Raw genomic sequence first — 22,340 nt, 5'->3', positions numbered from 1 at the left:
TGAGTGATCGAGTGAGTATGGTTTTACGCCGCTTTTAGCAATATTCCAGCAATATCACGGCGGGGGACACCAGAAATGGGCTTCACACATTGTACCCATGTCGGGAATCGAACCCGGGTCTTCAGCGTGACGAGCGAACGCTTTAACCACTAGGCTACCCGACCGCCCCTATATATAAAAGACTCACGACACTTTGGCCATGAACCCCCATCTCAGCTGCAACGAAAATATGTAGTTGTTTCACTCTGTCCACAAGTATATCAACCACACTAATAAATTTATAAATAATTGTTTGATGGGCTTAAATAGTATATGTAAAACTGTTTCCTTCTGTTTCTCTCTATATGTCTCAATGTGATATTTTATAACTCTGAGTAATTTGAGAGATGGCTACCTACGTTAAAATAATGAAACGTAGTTTCATGAAACGATATTTAAACTCGATGACTAAGGGTTTATATTCCTCTTCACATCGCATTTTGTTAAACTACAAACATCACCGGAGTTATGTCCCTTGCAAACCGTAACAAATCACTAACAAGTGTTGAAACAAATTGATATACTTTATATATGAAAATCATATGGAAACAATCACAAAATCGCTCATGGAATTACAACAGTTTTTGAGTTTTATAGACAGATAACGTGCTAGAGGTGAATTTTCAAAATACACGATCATCAACAAGGTATTTTCTCCAGCGTTGGTAAATTGTAGTGGTGTTTTAGCTGCGACTCTCAACTGATTACGAAACAGTCATGTAATTAAGCCAGGTAATATTGACCAATCGTGGGTTTACTGTACACTTAAGGCTGTGGAACGTCCAATCACGGAGCATGCATACACTTTAGGCTCGTGAACATCGTCCAATCACGAGCAGGCATACACTTGAGGCTCGTGAACATCGTCCAATCACGAGCAGGCATACACTTGAGGCTCGTGAACATCGTCCAATCACGAGTAGGCATGCACTTGAGGCTCGTGAACATCGTCCAATCACGGAGCAGGCATACATTTGAGTCTGTCGAAGGCCGCCTTCTCCAACTGCTCCCTGTGGTTGGGGTGAGCTATCTTTATCAACTCGTAGGCTCTCTGTCGCAGGCTTTTGCCGAACAAGAAGGCGATGCCGAACTCTGTCACCACGTAATGCACGTGCGCTCGTGTCGTTACAACTCCAGCACCTACAAACGTATGAAAAACACGAACATTTGTTAATCCTTGTGGATTTAATAGTAATTGTTTCGAAGGATTTAGTTACGTCAGCCATATTTGGCATTGTCACATGACAATCGTTGAGGTCTGCTACAAATAGTCATTTCTCTCTAAAAGTAAAGAAAACAGAATCAGTCTGTTCATGTGAAGTGAATGTTGTTTAACGGCACACTCCATTTACGAGCATTGTATTCTGGAGCAGTGGACTGTGGTACTGGGGACCTACTCTGCCCTGATTCTCTATGTGGAGATATGACTGTGGTATTGGGGACCTACCCTGCCCTGATTCTCTATGTGGAGGTATGACGGTGGTACTGGGGACCTACTCTGCCCTGATTCTCTATGTGGAGGTATGACTGTGGTACTGGGGACCTACTCTGCCCTGATACTCTATGTGGAGGTATGACGGTGGTACTGGGGACCTACTCTGCCCTGATTCTCTATGTGGAGATATGACTGTGGTACTGGGGACCTACTCTGACCTGATTCTTACCGTGGAGGTATGACGGTGGTACTGGGGACCTACTCTGACCTGACTCTTGACGTGTAAATATAAAGGTGGTACTGGGGACCTACTCTGCCCTGATTCTCTATGTGGAGGTATGACGGTGGTACTGGGGACCTACTCTGCTCTGATTCTCTATGTGGAGATATGACTGTGGTACTGGGGACCTACTCTGACCTGATTCTTACCGTGGAGGTATGACGGTGGTACTGGGGACCTACTCTGACCTGACTCTTGACGTGTAAATATAAAGGTGGTACTGGGGACCTACTCTGCCCTGATTCTCTATGTGGAGATATGACTGTGGTACTAGGGACCTACTCTGACCTGATTCTCTATGTGGAGATATGACTGTGGTACTAAGGACGTACTATGCCCTGATTCTCTATGTGGAGGTATGACGGTGGTACTGGGGACCTACTATGCCCTGATTCTCCATGTGGAGATATGACGGTGGTACTGGGGACCTACTCTGCCCTGATTCTCTATGTGCAGGTATGACTGTTGCATTGGGGACCTACCCTGTCCTGATTCCTAACGTGGAAATATGACGGTGGTGCTGGGGACCTACTATGCCCTGACTCTTAACTTGGAAATATGACGGTGGTACTGGGGACCTTAGGGACCTATTCTACCCAGAATCTTATCGCGGAAATATGACGGTAGTGCTGGGGACCTTGGGGACCTATTCTACCCGGAATCTTAACGTGGAAATATGACGGTGGTGCTGGGGACCTACTCTTCCCGGAATCTTAACGTGGAGATATGACGGTGGTACTGGGGACCTTGGGGACCTACTCTACACGGAATCTTAACGTGGAAATATGACGGTGGTACTGGGGACCTACTCTTCCTGGAATCTTAACGTGGAAATATGACGGTGGTGCTGGGGACCTACTCTTCCTGGAATCTTAACGTGGAAATATGACGGTGGTGCTGGGGACCTACTCTTCCCGGAATCTTAACGTGGAAATATGACGTAGGTACTGGGGACCTACTCTACCCGGAATCTTAACGTGGAGATATGACGGTGGTGCTGGGGACCTACTCTTCCTGGAATCTTAATGCGGAAATATGGCGGTGGTACAGGGGGCCTACTCTACCCGGAATCTTAACACGGAAATATGACAGTGGTGCTGGGGACCTACTCTTCCCGGAATCTTAACGTGGAAATATGACGGTGGTGCTGGGGACCTTGGGGACCTACTCTACCCGGAATCTTAATGTGGAAATATGACGGTGGTGCTGGGGACCTACTCTCCGGAATCTTAACTTGGAAACATGACCGTGGTAATGGGGACCTACTATGCCCGGAATCTTAACGTGGAAATATGACGGTGGTGTTGGGGACCTACTCTACCCGGAATATTAACGCGGAAATATGACGGTGGTGCTGGGGACCTTGGGGACCTATTCTATCCCGAATCTTAACGTGGAAATATGACGGTGGTGCTGGGGATCTACTCTACCCAGAATATTAACGCGGAAATATGACGGTGGTACTGGGGACCTTGGGGACCTATTCTACCCGGAATCTTAACATCGATATATGACGGTGGTACTGGGGACCTTGGGGACCTATTCTACCCGGAATCTTAACATCGATATATGACGGTGGTACTGGGGACCTTGGGGACCTATTCTACCCGGAATCTTAACATGGAAATATGACGGTGGTGCTGGGGACCTACTCTTACTGGAATCTTAACGTTGAAATATGACGGTGGTACTGGGGACCTACTCTTCCCGGAATTTTAACATCGATATATGACGGTGGTACTGGGGACCTTGGGGACCTATTCTACCCGGAATCTTAACATGGAAATATGACGGTGGTGCTGGGGACCTACTCTTACTGGAATCTTAACGTGGAAATATGACGGTGGTACTGGGGACCTTGGGGACCTACTCTACCCGGAATCTTAACGTGGAGATATGACGGTGGTGCTTCGGAACCTACTCTTCCCGGAATCTTAATGCGGAAATATGACGGTGGTACAGGGGGCCTACTCTACCCGGAATCTTAACGTCGAAATATGACGGTGGTACTGGGGACCTACTCTACCCGGAATCTTAACGTGGAAATATAACGGTGGTGCAGTGGACCTACTCTACACGGAATCTTAACGTGGAAATATGGCGGTGGTACTGGGGACCTACTCTACCCGGAATCTTAACGTCGAAATATGACGGTGGTACTGGGGACCTACTCTACACGGAATCTTAACGTGGAAATATGACGGTGGTGCAGTGGACCTACTCTACCCGGAATCTTAACGTTGAAATATGACGGTGGTACTGGGGACCTACTCTACCCGGAATCTTAACGTGGAAATATGACAGTGGTGCTGGGGACCTACTCTACCCGGAATCTTAACGTGGAAATAAGATGAAAGTACTGGGGACCTATTCTACCCGTATTTTCCATGTGGGGTTATGGAAGTGGTACATGCGGCCGTGTGTCCATGTGGAAATAAGATGAAAGTACTGGGGACCTATTCTACCCGTATTTTCCATGAGGGGTTATGGAAGTGGTACATGCGGTCGTGTGTCCATGTGGAAATAAGATGAAAGTACTGGGGACCTATTCTACCCGTATTTTCCATGTGGGGTTATGGAAGTGGTACATGCGGTCGTGTGTCCATATGCAAATAAGATGAAAGTACTGGGGACCTATTCTACCCATATTTTCCATGTGGGATTATGAAAGTGGTACATGCGGTCGTGTGTCCATGTGGAAATATGATAAAAGTACTGGGCACCTGTTCTTCCCTGAAATAGGATAATCTGCGGCCGATGAGTGGCTGAGCGAACGACTATACAATGTTTATTCAATCATAATACGTAAAGGTTTCAGACCCGTAGTACTCGTACATTCACTGCATTACAGAGTTGCTAAGCATTTAACACCTTGAAGAAGACCGCCGGAGTTTCATAGCATTGTAAAGATACATAGTCATATTTCTAAATAATATATTTTTCGACGTTGAAATCCAAAAGCGAAACCTTTGGGCGTCATTGGGGTTAATACAGAATACCTTATCAGATATACTGATCGTAGATAGTTTTCGGGCATACAAGTAAGAGTTAGTGAGTGAGTGAGTGAGTATGGTTTTACGCCGTTTTTAGCAATATTCCAGCAATATCACGGCGGGGGACACCAGAAATGGGCTTCACACATTGTACCCATGTGGGGATTCGAACCCGGGTTTTCGGCGTGACGAGCAAACGCTTTAACCACTAGGCTACCCGACCGCCCCCAAAAAAGTAAGAAGTGGGAAGATTCTCCAATAGCCTTTTTCCACTAACAATCGGCGAGATAATCGCTAGGCTACCCAATTGCAACTTTACATTAAGGTGTCTTACCCTCTTTGATGAAAGGCGATATCTTCGACTCGCCCTTCTTTGTCTGCGAAGGAAGAGCAATAATTGGCTTGCCCTTCCCGTCTTGTGAGAGAGCTGCACCTCGTATAAAGTCCACCTGGCCCCCAAAACCTGAAACAATGAATGTGTATTCATCAAAATAGCATCGGTGTTCCTGGGATGACAACATAGTACAATACTCAACACTCGAAGGCATAATTTCACCCAAACAATCTTAAAAAAACCGTAAAAAAGGATTTATTATCTGTGATTTGAGCCAAGTATTCACTATTATTATTATGCAGCAAAGAGAGATTGGGTCATCCTGGCACAGTCAGGCTTCTTAGGCTCATCATCAGCTCAGGGCCCTTACCCCTCTACACGCAGCCCAGACAGCGAATGGGACTTCTCCCAGGAAGCGCTGCCTGGTCAAAACCACCCAGAACCTTTCGGAGAATTTGAAGACTCCCCAACACTGCAGCCTTCTGCATTACCCAGATTGTCAGAAGGACTGTATTCCTGGAAGCAAACCCGGGTACTCTTCCAATGGCCCAATGGTAGGTACCAAACCTAAGGCACCAAGAACAATGGGAAATCGGACAACTTGGTACTGATGATGCAAGCGTGACATTTCGAAAGCGAGGTCTGAATATTTGCCATCTTTTTCCTGAATCTTGTCAATCACATTAGTGTCAAAAGGGACAGAAAATTCAATAATATAACTGATTTTATAGGATGTATCAAAAAGGACAAGATCAGGTTTGTTGGCCTGGATACGTCTGAGGCTGTAAAGGGGCCTATCCATAGAATTTTGTATTTATCATTTTCCATGACGCCCTCTACATATTCTGGGTCGTACCATGGATGGACCTCTGTGTCCAAACCACAAGCATGGCGAAGACGGTAATAAAATGTTCGAGCTACACCATCATGTACTGTGTTTGTGCCAAAGCTGGGATTATGGTTATGATTATGATATTATTAACATATATAATCCACAGGAATTACGGATTAGCTGTAAACGTGTTCATAAATACTCTATATTCGAAGGTGTTGGCTACATTATACTCTTTTCTGATTTCTCATTCACAGTATGTTGTGTAAATCGTAAAAAATAAGTGAATATAGTTTTAGGCCAGCAATATCACGCCGTGCGACACCTGAAATGGTGAGGTGAAATGGGGTTTAACGTCGCGTCCAAGATTATTGCACTTATATAGCAACGTGCATGCACGTGTGTGTGTGGCTGCTTGTACTAGTCCGGACTGATGCCGAGTTATAGTGCTGGCTCACTGAGATACCATGCCGCAGTTTAACATGAATACCCCACTTAGACACAGTATACTGACTCCGAGCCGATCAGTCCTTGTTTTAGCCCCTTAATGCCGAGCGCCAGACAGGGTAACAACAAGCACCATCTTTTAACGTCTTTTGGTATGACGCGGCCGGGGATCGAACCCCGGACCTTCCGCTCTCCGGGCGGACGCTCTACAAGTAGACCACGGAGGCGGTCTACACCTGAAATGGGCTTCACACGTTGTAACCATGTGGGGAATGGTACCCGGGCCTTCGACCTGACGAGCGAACGGTTTAATCAAAAGGCTCCCCCATCGCCCCTCTTACCTGAGTACATCCTTGTTGCTATAGAATCAGACACCACCTGGCCGCTGAGATCCACCTCGATAGCTGAGTTAATGGCCGTTACCTTGGGATTCTGGGCAATGATGGCTTCACTATTGCTGTAGGCCACGTCAACCATAACTGGAATTATTATCCAGTATTATAAAATATCACGTATTGTAGTGTTGTGTATTTTACGTCTATCATTTCTGAAGGCAATGTCAACAGGTCTCTCAACTGAAATCATTGTCAGACATCACAAGCGTTCAGCGTTAATTACTTCTAAAGACAACGTCAACGGTTCACGTACAGTCACATCTATCAAAACTGGAATTATTATTCACATAAAATATCACGTCAATCATTTCTGAAACCAACGTCAACAGTTCTCTTAACTGAAAGCATTGTGAAACATTTCAAGCATTCAACGTTTATCACTTTTAAAGCCAATGACAACGGTTCTCTTACAGTCACGTCAATCATATCTGGAATTATTATCCAGCATTATAAAATATCACGTCAATCATTCTGAAGCCAATAGAAATAGAATTATTAAATTAATTTTGATGATATGTTTTGTAATTAATAAATATTTTAGAATTGGTATCGGAAAACTTGTATTGTCAGTGGCTTTACCCTCGAGGGGTGTTGAAGTAGTGTAAAATGATTGTCCCCCTGAGAGGGTATGTCAGACCAAGTCATTCAAAGTAATGTTTTTCCACCACAATTTTAATCGTAGTATATATGTTCATTTAACCTGGCTAAATTTGTCATTAATCGCCAACAGCGGAAGGGATGATGTAAATCCGGCTGGGGTCCATGCAGGTTGCAAAAGTACTGTAAGTCCCCATGGACCCTAGCATGGTGATCTACCTTCAGCTGCTGGCGATCTATAGCCCTTTTTATATTGTACCGTTATTTATAGAGATATCTTTTTATAGTTGTATGCTAGTTTTAAATATTAATCTGTGATATTCTAGTAATTTTACTGTCCATCGACGACAGGTTTTAATTTAGTTAGGATATGTGTATTAAATGTGTATAATTTCTCGTCACGATATGGCTGAAATATTGCCGATGTGACGTAAAGGATTAACTCACCAAGCGATCAACACGTACCGACAGAAGGGTTGTTGTTGAGGAAGTCGTACAGTTTACGTGAGCCAATACAGAAGCTGGAGAGAGTCTTGCCGGTGTGGATGACCTTCTTGGAGTTGGTGATGGCGCCGGTCTTCATGAGGTCCACGACGCCGTCACTGATCATCTCTGAGTGGATGCCAAGGTCACGGTGGCTCCCTAGTTCTGCCAGGACCGCGTCTGGGATCGAACCTATACCTAAAACAAAGATCGGTTTGAATGTTTGTTGTTTTAGGCTTGAAACAATAACCCAGCTGTATCGGTAACCTGTAAAAACACAATCTGATCCAGACAGGGCGGTGATCGATATTACGCCGTTGAGGTGCGATGACACACAAGTAACCAAACCATATAAAAATCGAGCCGAACCCCAGATGCAATTTGGTCGTCGTTATTAGCGTGTGGTGCCCGGTTGGTTGGTTGTTTAACGCCGCACTCAGCAATATTCCAGCTATATGACAGCGGTCTGTAAATAATCCAGTCTGGACCAGACAATCCAGTGATTAATATCATGAGCATCGATCCACGCAATTGGGATCGATGACTTGCATCAACCAAGTCAGCGAGCCTGACCACCCGATCCTGTTAGTCGCCTTTTACGACAAGCATAGTCACCTTTTACGATAAGCATGGGTTGCTGAAGACCTATTCTACCCCGGATCTTCACGGGGGAAGCATGGGTTGCTGAAGACCTATTCTACCCCGGATCTTCACGGGTCGTATGGTGCCCGGAATCACCACGCACGGTCTCAGACAAAGATGCGTGATGCGGCTTCATCTGAAGCTTTCACAATGCAGGCATTGAACTTTACGTTAAAGACTGAATACAGTCTTGCAATGTAACAGGGCATTGGAGTTACTGATTATTTATCATTTATATATATTTGATTGGAATCTGTGCAAAGAAAATGCCACACCGACCCACGTGTTTGAACAGTATTTCAGCTATATCACGGCTGGCCAGCTTAATGTGCAAGCCAAAGTGACGCCCTTTAAAAAACAACACTTGTATGACTCTGAAAAACAGTGGATTAGAACAGAGTCGAATGTTGCATTTGATGCACCGAACAGCGGATCCTGACACAGTTAAAGGATGCAACTCTGCACAGTGAAAACCCAAACAATAAAAAACACAAATGCTTTTACCACAAGGAAGCAATGCCATATTCACTTGTTTCATCAGTGTCATAAATATTAAGTCATTTAGATATTCATGATGGAAAGCATTTGTCGAATTTGTTCCATGGGCTGTGGTAAAGGAATATGTATGAGTATACGTATACATAAAATCTACTGGACTGCTGTTTTGATCTTTGATCAAAATGCCACACCGACCCACGTGTTTGAACAGTATTTCAGCTATATCACGGCTGGTAGGCTTAATGTGCAAGCCAAAGTGACGCCCTTTAAAAAAACAACACTTGTATGACTCTGAAAAACAGTGGATTAGAACAGAGTCGAATGTTGCATTTGATGCACCGAACAGCGGATCCTGACACAGTTAAAGGATGCAACTCTGCACAGTGAAAACCCAAACAATAAAAAACACAAATGCTTTTACCACAAGGAAGCAATGCCATATTCACTTGTTTCATCAGTGTCATAAGTCATTTAGTCATTTAGATATTCATGATGGAAAGCATTTGTCGAATTTGTTCCTTAGGCTGTGGTAAAGGAATATGTATGAGTATACGTATACATAAAATCTACTGGACTGCTGTTTTGATCATCTTGATGACAAGTACCTAACTGTAACGTGGCTCCATCCTGGACCAGGTTCTGTGCTATGTGCTTGCCGATGGCGTTCTCCTCAGGGGACATAACTCTCTTCTTGAGTTCTGGCAGGGGTCTGTCCTCCGCGACCATGGCGTCAAAATGGGACTGGTGTATGAGGCCGTCTCCGAATGTCCGCGGCATTTGTTTGTTCACCAGGCCTAAGTAGAGTGAATAAGAAAGATGGGTTTGTGCTGTTATCATAAGTATTTCAATCATATTACTGAGTTCCAAGCGTGACGTATGTTTACCTCGTTAGTTAAGCCCACCAGAACGGGTAGATGTATGGTGCTGGCGGACTGAGGATCATGATAATGGGATGGGAACCTTCTGTCAGCGGATCCTGACAGCTAAGGGACGCAACTCTGCCCAGCGAGATGCGTCGTGTTTACTTTCACTGATGTTTCATCTGATCCTCGTTTAGGTCAGATCATTGGCTATTCTGGTTCTTTTCGAAATACTGGAAATTTGTATCAGGTTTGCAAAATATAAATAATTGTTCGCTGCACATGCAGCATGTTTTAAAAAAGCTCCTCCTTTCAAAGAGGTTTATTTGCACGTCTTGAAACTGTGACCGAAAAACGGTTCGTCTCTGAACTCCACCGCCCCCATAAGCCCGATTATTAAATGGTCTGCCCCTAAGTGAAAAAACATAGAAATTGATAAAAAAAATAAAATTATTCGCTTCATAAAATTAAGACACATTCAGTCTGGATTATCGAGGTTCCATAATGTATGATACCAAACTGGCTTCCAACGGAGATATTGTTTGGGTGAGATATCTACATGGTAGATATCGCTGCAATGAAATTGCTTTACAATGCTTTGCAGACCATTGTGACGTCATTGGTTACCATGGCGTCAGAATCAAATGACGTCAACAATGACGTCAGCTACTGAAGCTATTAGCAGTACTCTTTAAACTTAAGACATTGCTTATTACTGTCTGCAAACAACACTCGTCGATAAATGTTTAAAACTCATCGGCAGGCCTCGGAGTTTTAAACTTTTATCGACTCGTGTAGATATATTTGTTATCAAATAAGACACTTGGGTGAGATTCTCTCTCAACTTTTTTGTCCGTATTAACGGGTTCCAAGTATTCTACCTATGATATACTTGGCGTTCTGGACCGCAGCCCTGGCACAGTCCACGCTGGTACCCAGGGAGCAGTAACCATGGTTATCCGGGGGCGTCACAGAAACAAGGGCGACGTCGAGATTGATGATGTGTCGCCGGAAGAGCAACGGGATTTCCCCGAGGAAGATCGGAATACAGTCAGCTCGACCTGAGTTGATTGGCTCTCGTAGATTGGCACCAATGAAGAATGAATTTGACCTAAAATGATCTGTAACGATAGAATAATTGTATTGTATTGAAGCCCATTCATAAATATATATATAGTACATCGTTAAAAGTTCTTCTTTTTGGACCTCACAGATTATATCTGAACAAAATAGATATTGGGAGCTTGGGGAACTCGGGTGGCCTAGTGGTCAAAGGCTCCGTAATTCTCCGTCAGACTACCATTATTCAGATTTCGAATCCCGTTTCGCAGTGATAATGTTTCCAGGTTTGTCAGCACCATACCCGTGTCCGTGGGTTTAACGAAAGTGGTAGACGTCTGAGACCTGCATTCATTCGGGGCTCTGCTACTACATCAAGAAAACGGCGTTAAAACGCAAGCACTCACTCACTCACTCACTCACTACGATATATGAGATTGAATAGGTATTCACGTTGCCCTATGAACAATGTTGCCACTGCTTGTCCACAATTTACATCTTTACATTTAACATCTCGCCTATCAATTATTTGCTGGCTTAGCATAAGATGAGTACGGTAATAACAAATCAAATTAATTGTATGGTTGACAGCGTCTTTACTTACGTTGCAGATGGGTGAGCTACAGACCCTGTTTCAAAATGTAATAAAACATACTGTGAAATAAAACTTATTTGCCTATAAATCTGAATTCCTATATAACAACTAACATATTGACATTTTGGGATTATAGGAGCGCTTCAAGTTCCATAAATCCCCATCTCACCTTTATATTCTGGTTGGGCATAGGTCGCTGGTCCTTCTGTGTGCATATGTACCACCTCCACGTCCTTAAGCCCCGCCTTCTTACCATATACGGCCATAGCGTCCGCCAATGTGATGGGCGTGGCTGCAGCTCCCTGTACGTACACCTTGTGTCCTGGGAATGGGAGAGTTGGGGTTTAGAGAACATGTCGTATAGTAAGTGAATGCCAGGTGTGTTGCGTGATGGCCCTCGTGTGATGTGAAGACGTACAATATATGTCTCCACTAAGGGTCAATAAATTAACAAGATTATTTTTGTTGTAAGTTGATATCTTTACTTATATGCTGTTGTATTAACTACATTGTTTAGAACTAAATACCGTGGTAGTTTCAATAATGAAATATTTTAAATTATGTCATATATATATATATATATATATATATATATATATATATATATATATATATGTATATATATATATATATATATATATATATGCAATCAGTCCGGGCGATATTTACATCCGGATAAAGGATATATAAAAATAATTCAGCCTTCATGAGATCAAGAAATCGTGCTGTCTTTAAGAAAATACATGCAAATAAAAAGAAAATCCCCCATAAAAGAAAATGCGTAAATTAAAATTCTTATAAAATATCATTGTTTCATTTTTTCACTGCACTTTAAAGTGACACACATGTATATCCGCTGGCGTTGATGACGCAGACACAGCTCCGGATGTAAGGGTGCCTTGCCTGTGTGACATCAGTTCAATGAGGTCAACAAATCCATTACTGTCTGTCAGGTTATTAAGCATTGAATAAAGGAATACATACGAAAAGGCTTTTCGCCAATTAGAAAATGTACTTTTAGAAAATTTGACTATATGAAACTTCTCTTGACAAATATGAGATTCCATACAACAAATGGAATGCATCTTCCCAGCTTGCCCTACCTATTTGAGAGCTTTCTTTGACAGGGAAGTAAGATTAGTGCTCAGTTTATGTAGTGTCTCCTTACACTGCTTCACTACCATTAAACGTTAAATTACTGAATGAATGGGCTGTTCGTTTTCTACAAATGGCGCTAGGTTTTGCAGCACTGCGTTAATGTACTATTCAATAGTGATCCTTTTCCTATCAAGACGGGGGTCTAGAAGTGTCGCCTAGCAATATGAATTGCTCATTGACATGGAAAGAATGTGTAGCTTCATTTTAAGTTTCGTGAAAGGGCGACAATCTTATTATTTCTATCAAACGTCGAGTGGAGTTACACACACACACACACACACACACGCACACACACACACGCACGCACGCACGCACGCACGCACGCACGCACGCACGCACGCACGCACGCACGCGCGCACACACACACACACACAGACACACACACACGGATATTATGAGGTCAGTCCCTTTTTGTCTTCCAGCACACAGGTGTCAAGATAAGAAAAAAATGTTTGCGTTGTTTGAATCGAAGGGTGGTGGATAGGCGCTGGCTATGTGTGACTTCTGTACGACACTATTGAGGTTATCTGTAACGGGCCACTGAGAGATAACATAAGCAAAATCAGACATGAAACAAGTTTAAGTTTTGTGCGAACTCATACAGTGTGAGCCGACGCGTAATGGTAGTTACATACCCCACACAGCCATGTACCGCGGCTGGTAGGGATTAACACACTATTGGACAAAACGATTGTGGGGAAAATAACCATCTAGACAAAGTGTGTGTTTTGTGTGTTTGTATGTATATATATGCGTATATATGTGTGTTTGTGAATGTGTGTACATGAGTGTGTGTGTGTACATGTATGTCTGTATGTGCTCGGTGGTTGTGGTGTGTGTGTGTGTGTGTGAGTATTTGGTGAGGGTGAGTGTGTTTCCGCGTGTGTAATTTGGTTGTGTGCGTATGTGCTGGAGTAGATGTGGATATTGGCGACTTAGTGTAAGTGTGTGGGTGGGTGTGGGGGTGTGTGTGGGGGGGTGGGGTGGGGGGTGGGGTGGGGTGGAGTTTAGGATGGTGTGTGCGTGCATATTGTTTGCTGAGCTCAGTGTCATATTGTTTACAAACAAAGCGGGTAACTAATTATTCCCACCTTTTCGTTTGCAAATAGTTTAAGCAATTATAAATATTGAATGTTACAAACCAATCGCAGTTTCATTGAAGAATTATAAACATTCACTATTTCAAGCGATTTCACTGACCAACTTATTGAAAACTATCACACATGAAACGGTATTCGCTCTGTCATACTGCGAGGTGTGTTCTGACAAACATTCTTAAAACCTTCACACATCGAACGTTATTCGCTCTATCATACTGCGAGGTGTATACTGACCAACATTCTGAAAACCTTCACACATTGAACGTTTTTCGCTCTGTCATACTGCGAGGTGTGCACTGATCACCATTCTGAAAACCTTCACACATCGAACGTTATTCGCTCTGTATTACTGCGAGGTGTGTACTGACCAAATTTCTGAAAACCTTCACACATCGAACGTTATTCGCTCTGTCATACTGCGAGGTGTGCACTGACCACCATTCTGAAAACCTGCACGCATCGAACGTTATTCGCTCTGTCATACTGCGAGGTGTTCACTGACCAACATTTTGAAAACCTTCACACATCGAACGTTATTCGCTCTATCATACTGCGAGGTGTGTACTGACCGCCATTCTGAAAACCTTCACACATCGAACGTTATTCGCTCTGACATACTGTGAGGTGTGCACTGACCAAAATTCTGAAAACCTTTTCACATCGAACGTTATTCGCTCTGTCATACTGCGAGGTGTGCACTGACCAACATTCTGAAAACCTTCACACATCGAACGTTATTCGCTCTGTCATACTGCGAGGTGTGTACTGACCACCATTCTGAAAACCTTCACGCATCGAACGTTATTCGCTCTGTCATACTGCGAGGTGTGTACTGACCACTATTCTGAAAACCTTCACGCATGGAACGTTATTCGCTCTATCATACTGCGAGTAGTGTATCGTGGAGACGGGCGCATGTTACATCCTAATGAATGTCAGAGTGACGTGAACTAGTGGCTTTCATATAGCGGGCGTCTTATCTTCATTAATGTTCTCTAAACCAAGAGCAGGAGTGTAGGAAGTAATTTATCATTCTATTTCTTCACAAATAGCCGGGCCCGAGTCCAAGTGCCCTACGCTTGTCTCGTCCATGTGAGTGAGTGAGTGAGTGAGTGAGTTAACATATAACGTCGCATCAGCATTATATCAGCCATATAGCGACCCCATGTATGACAGCCCAATGGGGATCTGGTGGTTGAGTGAGTGAGTTTTTAACAGTATTCCAGTTATATCGCGGCGTGTCAGTTTAATGTGGGAGGAAAGCCCGAAGTGATGCAGGTCTCAGACGTTTACCACTTCGGTGAAACCCACGAGCACGAGTATGGTGCTGACAAAGCAAGAAACAAAATCGGGGCGAACCGGGATTCGAACCCACAATCATAGGTTTCTGGCGTGGCCAAAGGACGCAACTCTGCACAGCGAATCGCGGCGCCTTAGACGACTGGGCCACCCGTGCCCCGCTCTGGTGGTTAAGATACGAGAGCTGGATGACTGCGTTTCAAATCGCCCTTCTAGGATCCCATAACTTGGCGAACGTTGATGTGATGCTGATGGATCCTGTAAGCGTCGACTTAATGGAATCCGGTGGCGTGACCGGTGACTTGGCTGATTGTCTGACATCATAAATCGGCGGCGTAGGTCGTCATAATATCAATCACTGGATTATCCTGCGTTCAAACATATTTGTTTATGTTTATCTGTATGATATAAGTTTTTTATTGAAAAACGAATTTTTAAATTTTATTTTTTTACAATTGCAGCAACCAGGTGTTCGCTAAAAGGGTAAACATATCCTGCCCTATCGGTAGCACCCTTCACACATAGGATTGAATAACAAAATGTATGTGTTTTGTTGTCTGACGACGGCGTCCTGTAAACGAACCGGATCACTGTTAAGTGATGAGGGAGTTATGTTATTCCGGGGCGGTCCAGTAGCCAAGTTGTTAAAGTGTTCGCTCGTCGCGCCTTATGCCCGGGTTCGATTACCAACATGGATATAGTGTATGAGGCCAATGTGTTCAGGGAGCCCAGTATTCGTAATCGTAGCCATTGTATCCAATTAACCCTGATAATGACCACGACAATCATTGGGTCTTTACCATGTCTTTGAGTATGTGTAGGTTACAAAAAGGGTTAACGGTATAGCAAGCAGGTATACATTAATACAATGACGCGATGCAGTCAGGGGCAACCTATATTGGATCGATACTGATTATTCTGGAAGAGAGATCAGAGCGCTGCCGATCATCTATCAAACAACAAGTTGTGCCGAGAACCACAACGGTAAGAGCTGCAGATCAAAATATAGGTTACTGGTCCACCCGTAACTTGGAGCACTCTTCCACCAGCAACATGCACCCCTCTACCACACGTAACTTGGAGCACTCTTCCACCCGCAACTTGCACCACTCTTCCACACGTAACTTGGAGCACTCTTCCACAGGTAACTTGGAGCACTCTTCGACCAGCAACATGCACCCCTCTACCACACGTAACTTGCACCACTCTTCCACACGTAACTTGGAGCACTCTTCCACACGTAACTTGGAGCACTCTTCGACCAGCAACATGCACCCCTCTACCACACGTAACTTGCACCACTCTTCCACACGTAACTTGCACCACTCTTCCACACGTAACTTGGAGCACTCTTCGACCAGCAACATGCACCCCTCTACCACACGTAACTTGCACCACTCTTCCACACGTAACTTGCACCACTCTTCCACACGTAACTTGGAGCACTCTTCGACCAGCAACATGCACCCCTCTACCACACGTAACTTGGAGCACTCTTCCACCCGCAACATGCACAACTCTTCCACCCGTAACTTGGAGCACTCTTCCACCAGCAACATGCACCACTCTTCCACCCGTAAGTTGGAGCACTCTTCCACCAGCAACATGCACCACTCTTCCACCCGTAACTTGGATCACTCTTCCACCAGCAACATGCAACGCTCTTCCACCCGTTACTTGCACCACTCTTCCACCCGTAACTTGGAGCACTCTTCCACCCGTAACTTGCACCACTCTTCCACCCGCAACATGCGCAACTCTACCACACGTAACTTGGAGCACTCTTCCACCAGCAACATGCACCACTCTTCCACCCGTAACTTGGAGCACTCTTCCACCAGCAACATGCACCACTCTTCCACCCGTAAGTTGGAGCACTCTTCCACCAGCAACATGCACCACTCTTCCACCCGTAACTTGCACCACTCTACCACACGTAACTTGCACCACTCTTCCTTTCAGAACGCTCAGTCATTCGCCGGTCGGTCATCACCATATCGTGGATTCTCTGGATCATATCTTGTGTTGCTGACGTGACAGGATTAGATAGATCTTCAGCAACCCATGCTTGCTCGATCGATGCTCATGATGTCAATCACTGGACTGTCTGGTCCACAATCGATTATTTACACACCGCCGTCATGTAGCTGGAATATTGCTGAGTGCGGCGTTAAACAACAAACAAATATTACTTTGACAATAGCTAAATATGCTTATTTCTCTCTAATCTATGTCACTGCTAAAACGTGACTATCTCATCAAACGAAAGTGTGTTTTTCAAAATCGATAATCGATAATCGAACTTTACGGTAGTGCAGCAAGTAGAATCCTTCCCAAGGGCTGTACTTATATCTTAATTGCCCGTGAAGATCCGGGGTAGAATAGGTCTTCAGCAACCCATGCTTGCTGTAAAAGGCGACTAACGGGATCGGGTGGTCAGACTCGCTGACTTGGTTGATGCATGTCATCGATCCCAATTGCGTGGATCGATGCTCATGTTGTCAATCATTGGATTGTCTGGACCAGACTCAATTTCTCTACAGACCGCTGTCATATAGCTGGAATATTGCTGAGTGCGGCGTTAAACAACAAACAAACTCATATCTTCATGGGTTGCTTTCGGCGTAGAGCTCTTTTCAGGAAGCACTTGATTACTGCACGTTCCTCAATGTTACTGACTTGTCACGACGAAATAATTTGCAGGTTTTTGATGATATTTCTCTATGATACCACGTGATGTCCACAACTAAAGGTTCATACAAAACAGAGGGACAAACGAAACTACTCTTCTCAGTTGAGGGGCGGTCAGGTAGCCTAGTGGTTAAAGCGTTCGCTCGTCACGCCAAAGACCCGGGTTCGATTCCCGACATGGGTACAATATCGTGGATTCTCTGGATCATATCTTGTGTTGCTGACGTGACAGGATTAGATAGATCTTCAGCAACCCATGCTTGCTCGATCGATGCTCATGATGTCAATCACTGGACTGTCTGGTCCACAATCGATTATTTACACACCGCCGTCATGTAGCTGGAATATTGCTGAGTGCGGCGTTAAACAACAAACAAATATTACTTTGACAATAGCTAAATATGCTTATTTCTCTCTAATCTATGTCACTGCTAAAACGTGACTATCTCATCAAACGAAAGTGTGTTTTTCAAAATCGATAATCGATAATCGAACTTTACGGTAGTGCAGCAAGTAGAATCCTTCCCAAGGGCTGTACTTATATCTTAATTGCCCGTGAAGATCCGGGGTAGAATAGGTCTTCAGCAACCCATGCTTGCTGTAAAAGGCGACTAACGGGATCGGGTGGTCAGACTCGCTGACTTGGTTGATGCATGTCATCGATCCCAATTGCGTGGATCGATGCTCATGTTGTCAATCATTGGATTGTCTGGACCAGACTCAATTTCTCTACAGACCGCTGTCATATAGCTGGAATATTGCTGAGTGCGGCGTTAAACAACAAACAAACTCATATCTTCATGGGTTGCTTTCGGCGTAGAGCTCTTTTCAGGAAGCACTTGATTACTGCACGTTCCTCAATGTTACTGACTTGTCACGACGAAATAATTTGCAGGTTTTTGATGATATTTCTCTATGATACCACGTGATGTCCACAACTAAAGGTTCATACAAAACAGAGGGACAAACGAAACTACTCTTCTCAGTTGAGGGGCGGTCAGGTAGCCTAGTGGTTAAAGCGTTCGCTCGTCACGCCAAAGACCCGGGTTCGATTCCCGACATGGGTACAATGTGTGAAGCCTTTTTCTGGTGTCCCCCGCCGTGATATTGCTGGAATATTGCTAAAAGCGGCGTAAAACCATACTCACTCACTCACTTCTCAGTTGATTATATCTGACATTTGATTTTCATTTGAAAATATCTTAAGTTAGCGATATCATATCCAGAAACTGAACTTTACAGGTGCTTTGTCAGCACTCAAAGAATGTTTATAATACAACATATAATTTGTTTATCTTATCTTTGAAAAATCAATATATTGGCTTTTTGGGTACAAATTTACATTTAAAACATTGAGGGGGTCTTGTGGCTTTGCAAATTCTTTTCATTTTTTCTTACCCCAACCTTTATGAACTAATTAATATTTACACAAAAATATCCAGACACGCTTTACTTTTTACAAACTCTTTCATCAATGAGTAATGGTAAAAATAGACATAATGATTAATGAAATGTGATATAAATTGCGCCGTTAGTGTAGTTAATCAAATATATCAACGAAGAAATGTATAGCGATAAAAAAGGATGACAAAAATAACTTTAACAAAAAAAAGTCACTTTTATTCTCAGCATTTAATGCTTAGCTCTCTATTGATACATGCTGTGTTTGAGTCTGATTGTGTGTCGCAACCGTTTTGGTTTGAAACATGACAATGTTTGTTTCCAACCCTTTAAATTTAAAAAAAGGGTATTGTGTCATTCTATGCAATCCGAAATATGCTTTTGACGGAATACTGTATTAATCTGTAAATCTGGGAACAAGAAATGTTTAATAAAATATATCAACGAAAGCCTTCGAACAGCTCTATAGACACTGTGTTGAAGTACTGCAAGCCTAGATACTACAACCATGTCTCCTGGCCTAGGGTCAAATGCAATAAATCAACTGCGAGCTATAGGTTAACAGCAGAGTGAAGCCCCTATCACACATACACGATTTAAGAAATTGCGAACACGATTTAAGAAAAGTTGAAAAATCAGGTTGATTCGTGCTCGACCTTGTGGTTTATGGAAATTTCTTAACCAAACACGACCCTCATACGACCAAACACGACCCTCATACGACCCTCATACGACCTTCATACGACTGAACACGACACTCATACGACCGTCATAAGATATTCATACGATACAACACGAATTGACCTCATTTAACACGACCCCAATACGACTGTCATACGACCAAACCCGACTGTCATACGACGCCAATACGACTTAACACGAATCAACACGACCGTCATACGATTAATCTTCACCATGTTCAACAACGAACAAGACCCGCAAGACGCAGCTTTGGAGGAGGAGGAAGTACTTCTGGTAACTATGGCTGTGATGGTGAGGGGTAGGAGGCAGCGTAGGCGTCGCAAAGTGGGGAACAGGAAGAGATTCTGGGTTCGACCATGGTTGGTGGTGAAGGATGTTTCCCTTTCGATAGTTGTGCTTGGAGGAGCTTCCGTTTCGGCCGCCTGAGGTTTGGCATGGCTGTAGAATGAGCTTTCACTTTCAGGGGGTTTCCCACGAATATCTTATGACGGTCGTATGAGTGTCGTAATCAGTCGTATGAAAGTCGTATGAGGGTCGTATGAGTGTCGTAATCAGTCGTATGAAAGTCGTATGAGGGTCGTTTTTGGTCGTATGAGATTCGTGTTTGGTTAAGAACTTTGCATAATGATAAACCACAAGGTCGAGCACGAATCAACACGATTTTTCAACGTTTCTTAAATCGTGTATGTGAGATAACGTTAAATCGTGTTCATTCGTGTTCAGATTCGTGAATGTGAGATAGGGGCTTTAAAAAATACGACAAAGGGAAATGGACTTTGACAAACATATGCGAGACACGTTTCTAGATAAGTGGACCGCTCACGCTGTACGCCCAGTGAATTGTTAGAGGACATTGGAACTGAGAATCAGAGAAATAGTTATTTAGAATTAGCCACGTTAATTTCTCATGCGAAAAGAAATAATCTCACCGTCACCATTTTCTTATCAAATACGACATGTACTCGTGTCGGTGTTTGGGAATCTAACGTTAAAAAAAGAGGATACTGGTTACTATAGTTAATGTTCGATCGTCAAAAGGAGTAATGCCGGTACGTGTACTGCTGCTCTTATTGGTGAGGTTAGGTTGGAATGGGGTTTAACGTCGCGTCCAAGATTATTGCATTTACACAGCGACGTGCATGCACGTGTGTGTGTGGCTGTTCTTGTCCGGACTGATGCCGATTTATAGTGCTAGCACACTGAGATACCATGCCGCAGTTTATCATGAATAAACCACTCAGACACAGTGTACTGACTCCGAGCCGACCAGTCCTTGTTTTAGCCCCTTTATGCCGAGCGCCAGACAGGGTAACAACAAAATACCATCTTTTAGCGTCTTTTGGAATGACGCGGCCGGGGATCGAACCCCGGACCTTCCGCTCTCCGGGCGGACGCTCTGCCACTGGACCATGTAGATGCATGCCGCTGTTATAAAGAAGGCCTAACACATGTAGGTAAAACGTAGTTATGACGAACACGGACATAACGAAATAACTGCTTCATCGTAAGCACATGGCTGTTATATATTTGTTCGTTTATTTTTATCTTTCAATTTAGCTCAGGGCCCCGTTCCACAAAGCGATGTTAGCGCTACGACTGTCGTAAGCCTATGTTAAAGTATGAGTTACGATCATCTTAGCGCTAGGGTGGACAGGGTCGAGAACTGGTGTTGGAAAATCCAAATAAGGAACGAATTTCAACAGTACCTTGGAGTTCGTTATCTAGTTTTACTAATGATATTTGCTTCTTCTAGCTATGTTACAGTGAGGTACATGTACAATGTTTACACAATGGACCACGAATTGTTTATTGCCAATCAGACATGTGTATATTAATTACTGACAGTGTTTGTTTGTAAATACTCATTGATAAGTTGAAATTATTCATAAAATATTTATTATGTTGCTTAAAAACGAGGTACATCTACAATTTGGCCTAATCCACCAGACATGTCAGTACAACTCACAACAGTTAATCAAATGTAAAATGTCCAAGTCAAATATTGCAGCTATAGAACCGTTACTCCGGTCGTGTTTGATATGTAATAAATCAACTGTCAAGTTGTGTCTGGAGTTTTTAAACAGCGTACAGAAATGGACTTTGTAAACCGTTTGCATGATCGACCTCAAGATAACGCTAGCACCTCAGCAATGTTTAGTGTTGGGACACATAACTATTGAGAAATAGACACTGATTGAGGAGGGGACATTGTCTGTCACGGATATAACAATACTCCATCTCAACCAGTTAGATATTGTACAAAAAGCGACACGGCAATTTCCATAATCATAATTTCTACTAAAATCAGACCCATTTGCATGATTACGGGGGCACGGGTGGCCCAGTCGTCTAAGGCGCCGCGATTCACTGTGCAGAGTTGCGTCCCTTGGGCACGCCAGAAACCTATGCTTGTGGGTTCGAATCCCGGTTCGCCCCGATTATATTTCAAGGTTTCTCAGCACCATACCCGTGCTCGTGGGTTTCACCGAAGTGGTAAATG

General features: G+C 43.7%; 1 protein-coding gene across 1 annotated transcript in view; it reads right to left on the bottom strand.

The window, feature by feature from the left end:
• Positions 1–544: 544 nt before the first annotated feature.
• The window catches only part of LOC124137720 (4-hydroxybutyrate coenzyme A transferase-like), a 33,198-nt gene continuing 11,402 nt past the window's right edge, over positions 545–22,340 (bottom strand). Inside the window, exons 2-8 of the mRNA XM_046504145.2 lie at positions 11,659–11,811; positions 10,717–10,956; positions 9,581–9,769; positions 7,818–8,033; positions 6,702–6,839; positions 5,082–5,210; positions 545–1,179 (exon numbers count right to left, since the gene is read on the bottom strand). Coding sequence (XP_046360101.2) covers positions 995–1,179; positions 5,082–5,210; positions 6,702–6,839; positions 7,818–8,033; positions 9,581–9,769; positions 10,717–10,956; positions 11,659–11,811 — 1,250 coding nt within the window. The 3' untranslated portion in view covers positions 545–994. The remainder of the gene's footprint in view (positions 1,180–5,081; positions 5,211–6,701; positions 6,840–7,817; positions 8,034–9,580; positions 9,770–10,716; positions 10,957–11,658; positions 11,812–22,340) is intronic.

The sequence above is a fragment of the Haliotis rufescens genome, unplaced genomic scaffold, assembly GCF_023055435.1.
Source record: "Haliotis rufescens isolate VD_foot unplaced genomic scaffold, xgHalRufe1.0.p SCAF_29, whole genome shotgun sequence".
Taxonomy (NCBI): domain Eukaryota; kingdom Metazoa; phylum Mollusca; class Gastropoda; order Lepetellida; family Haliotidae; genus Haliotis; species Haliotis rufescens.
This window is presented reverse-complemented; position numbering and strand designations above follow the sequence as displayed.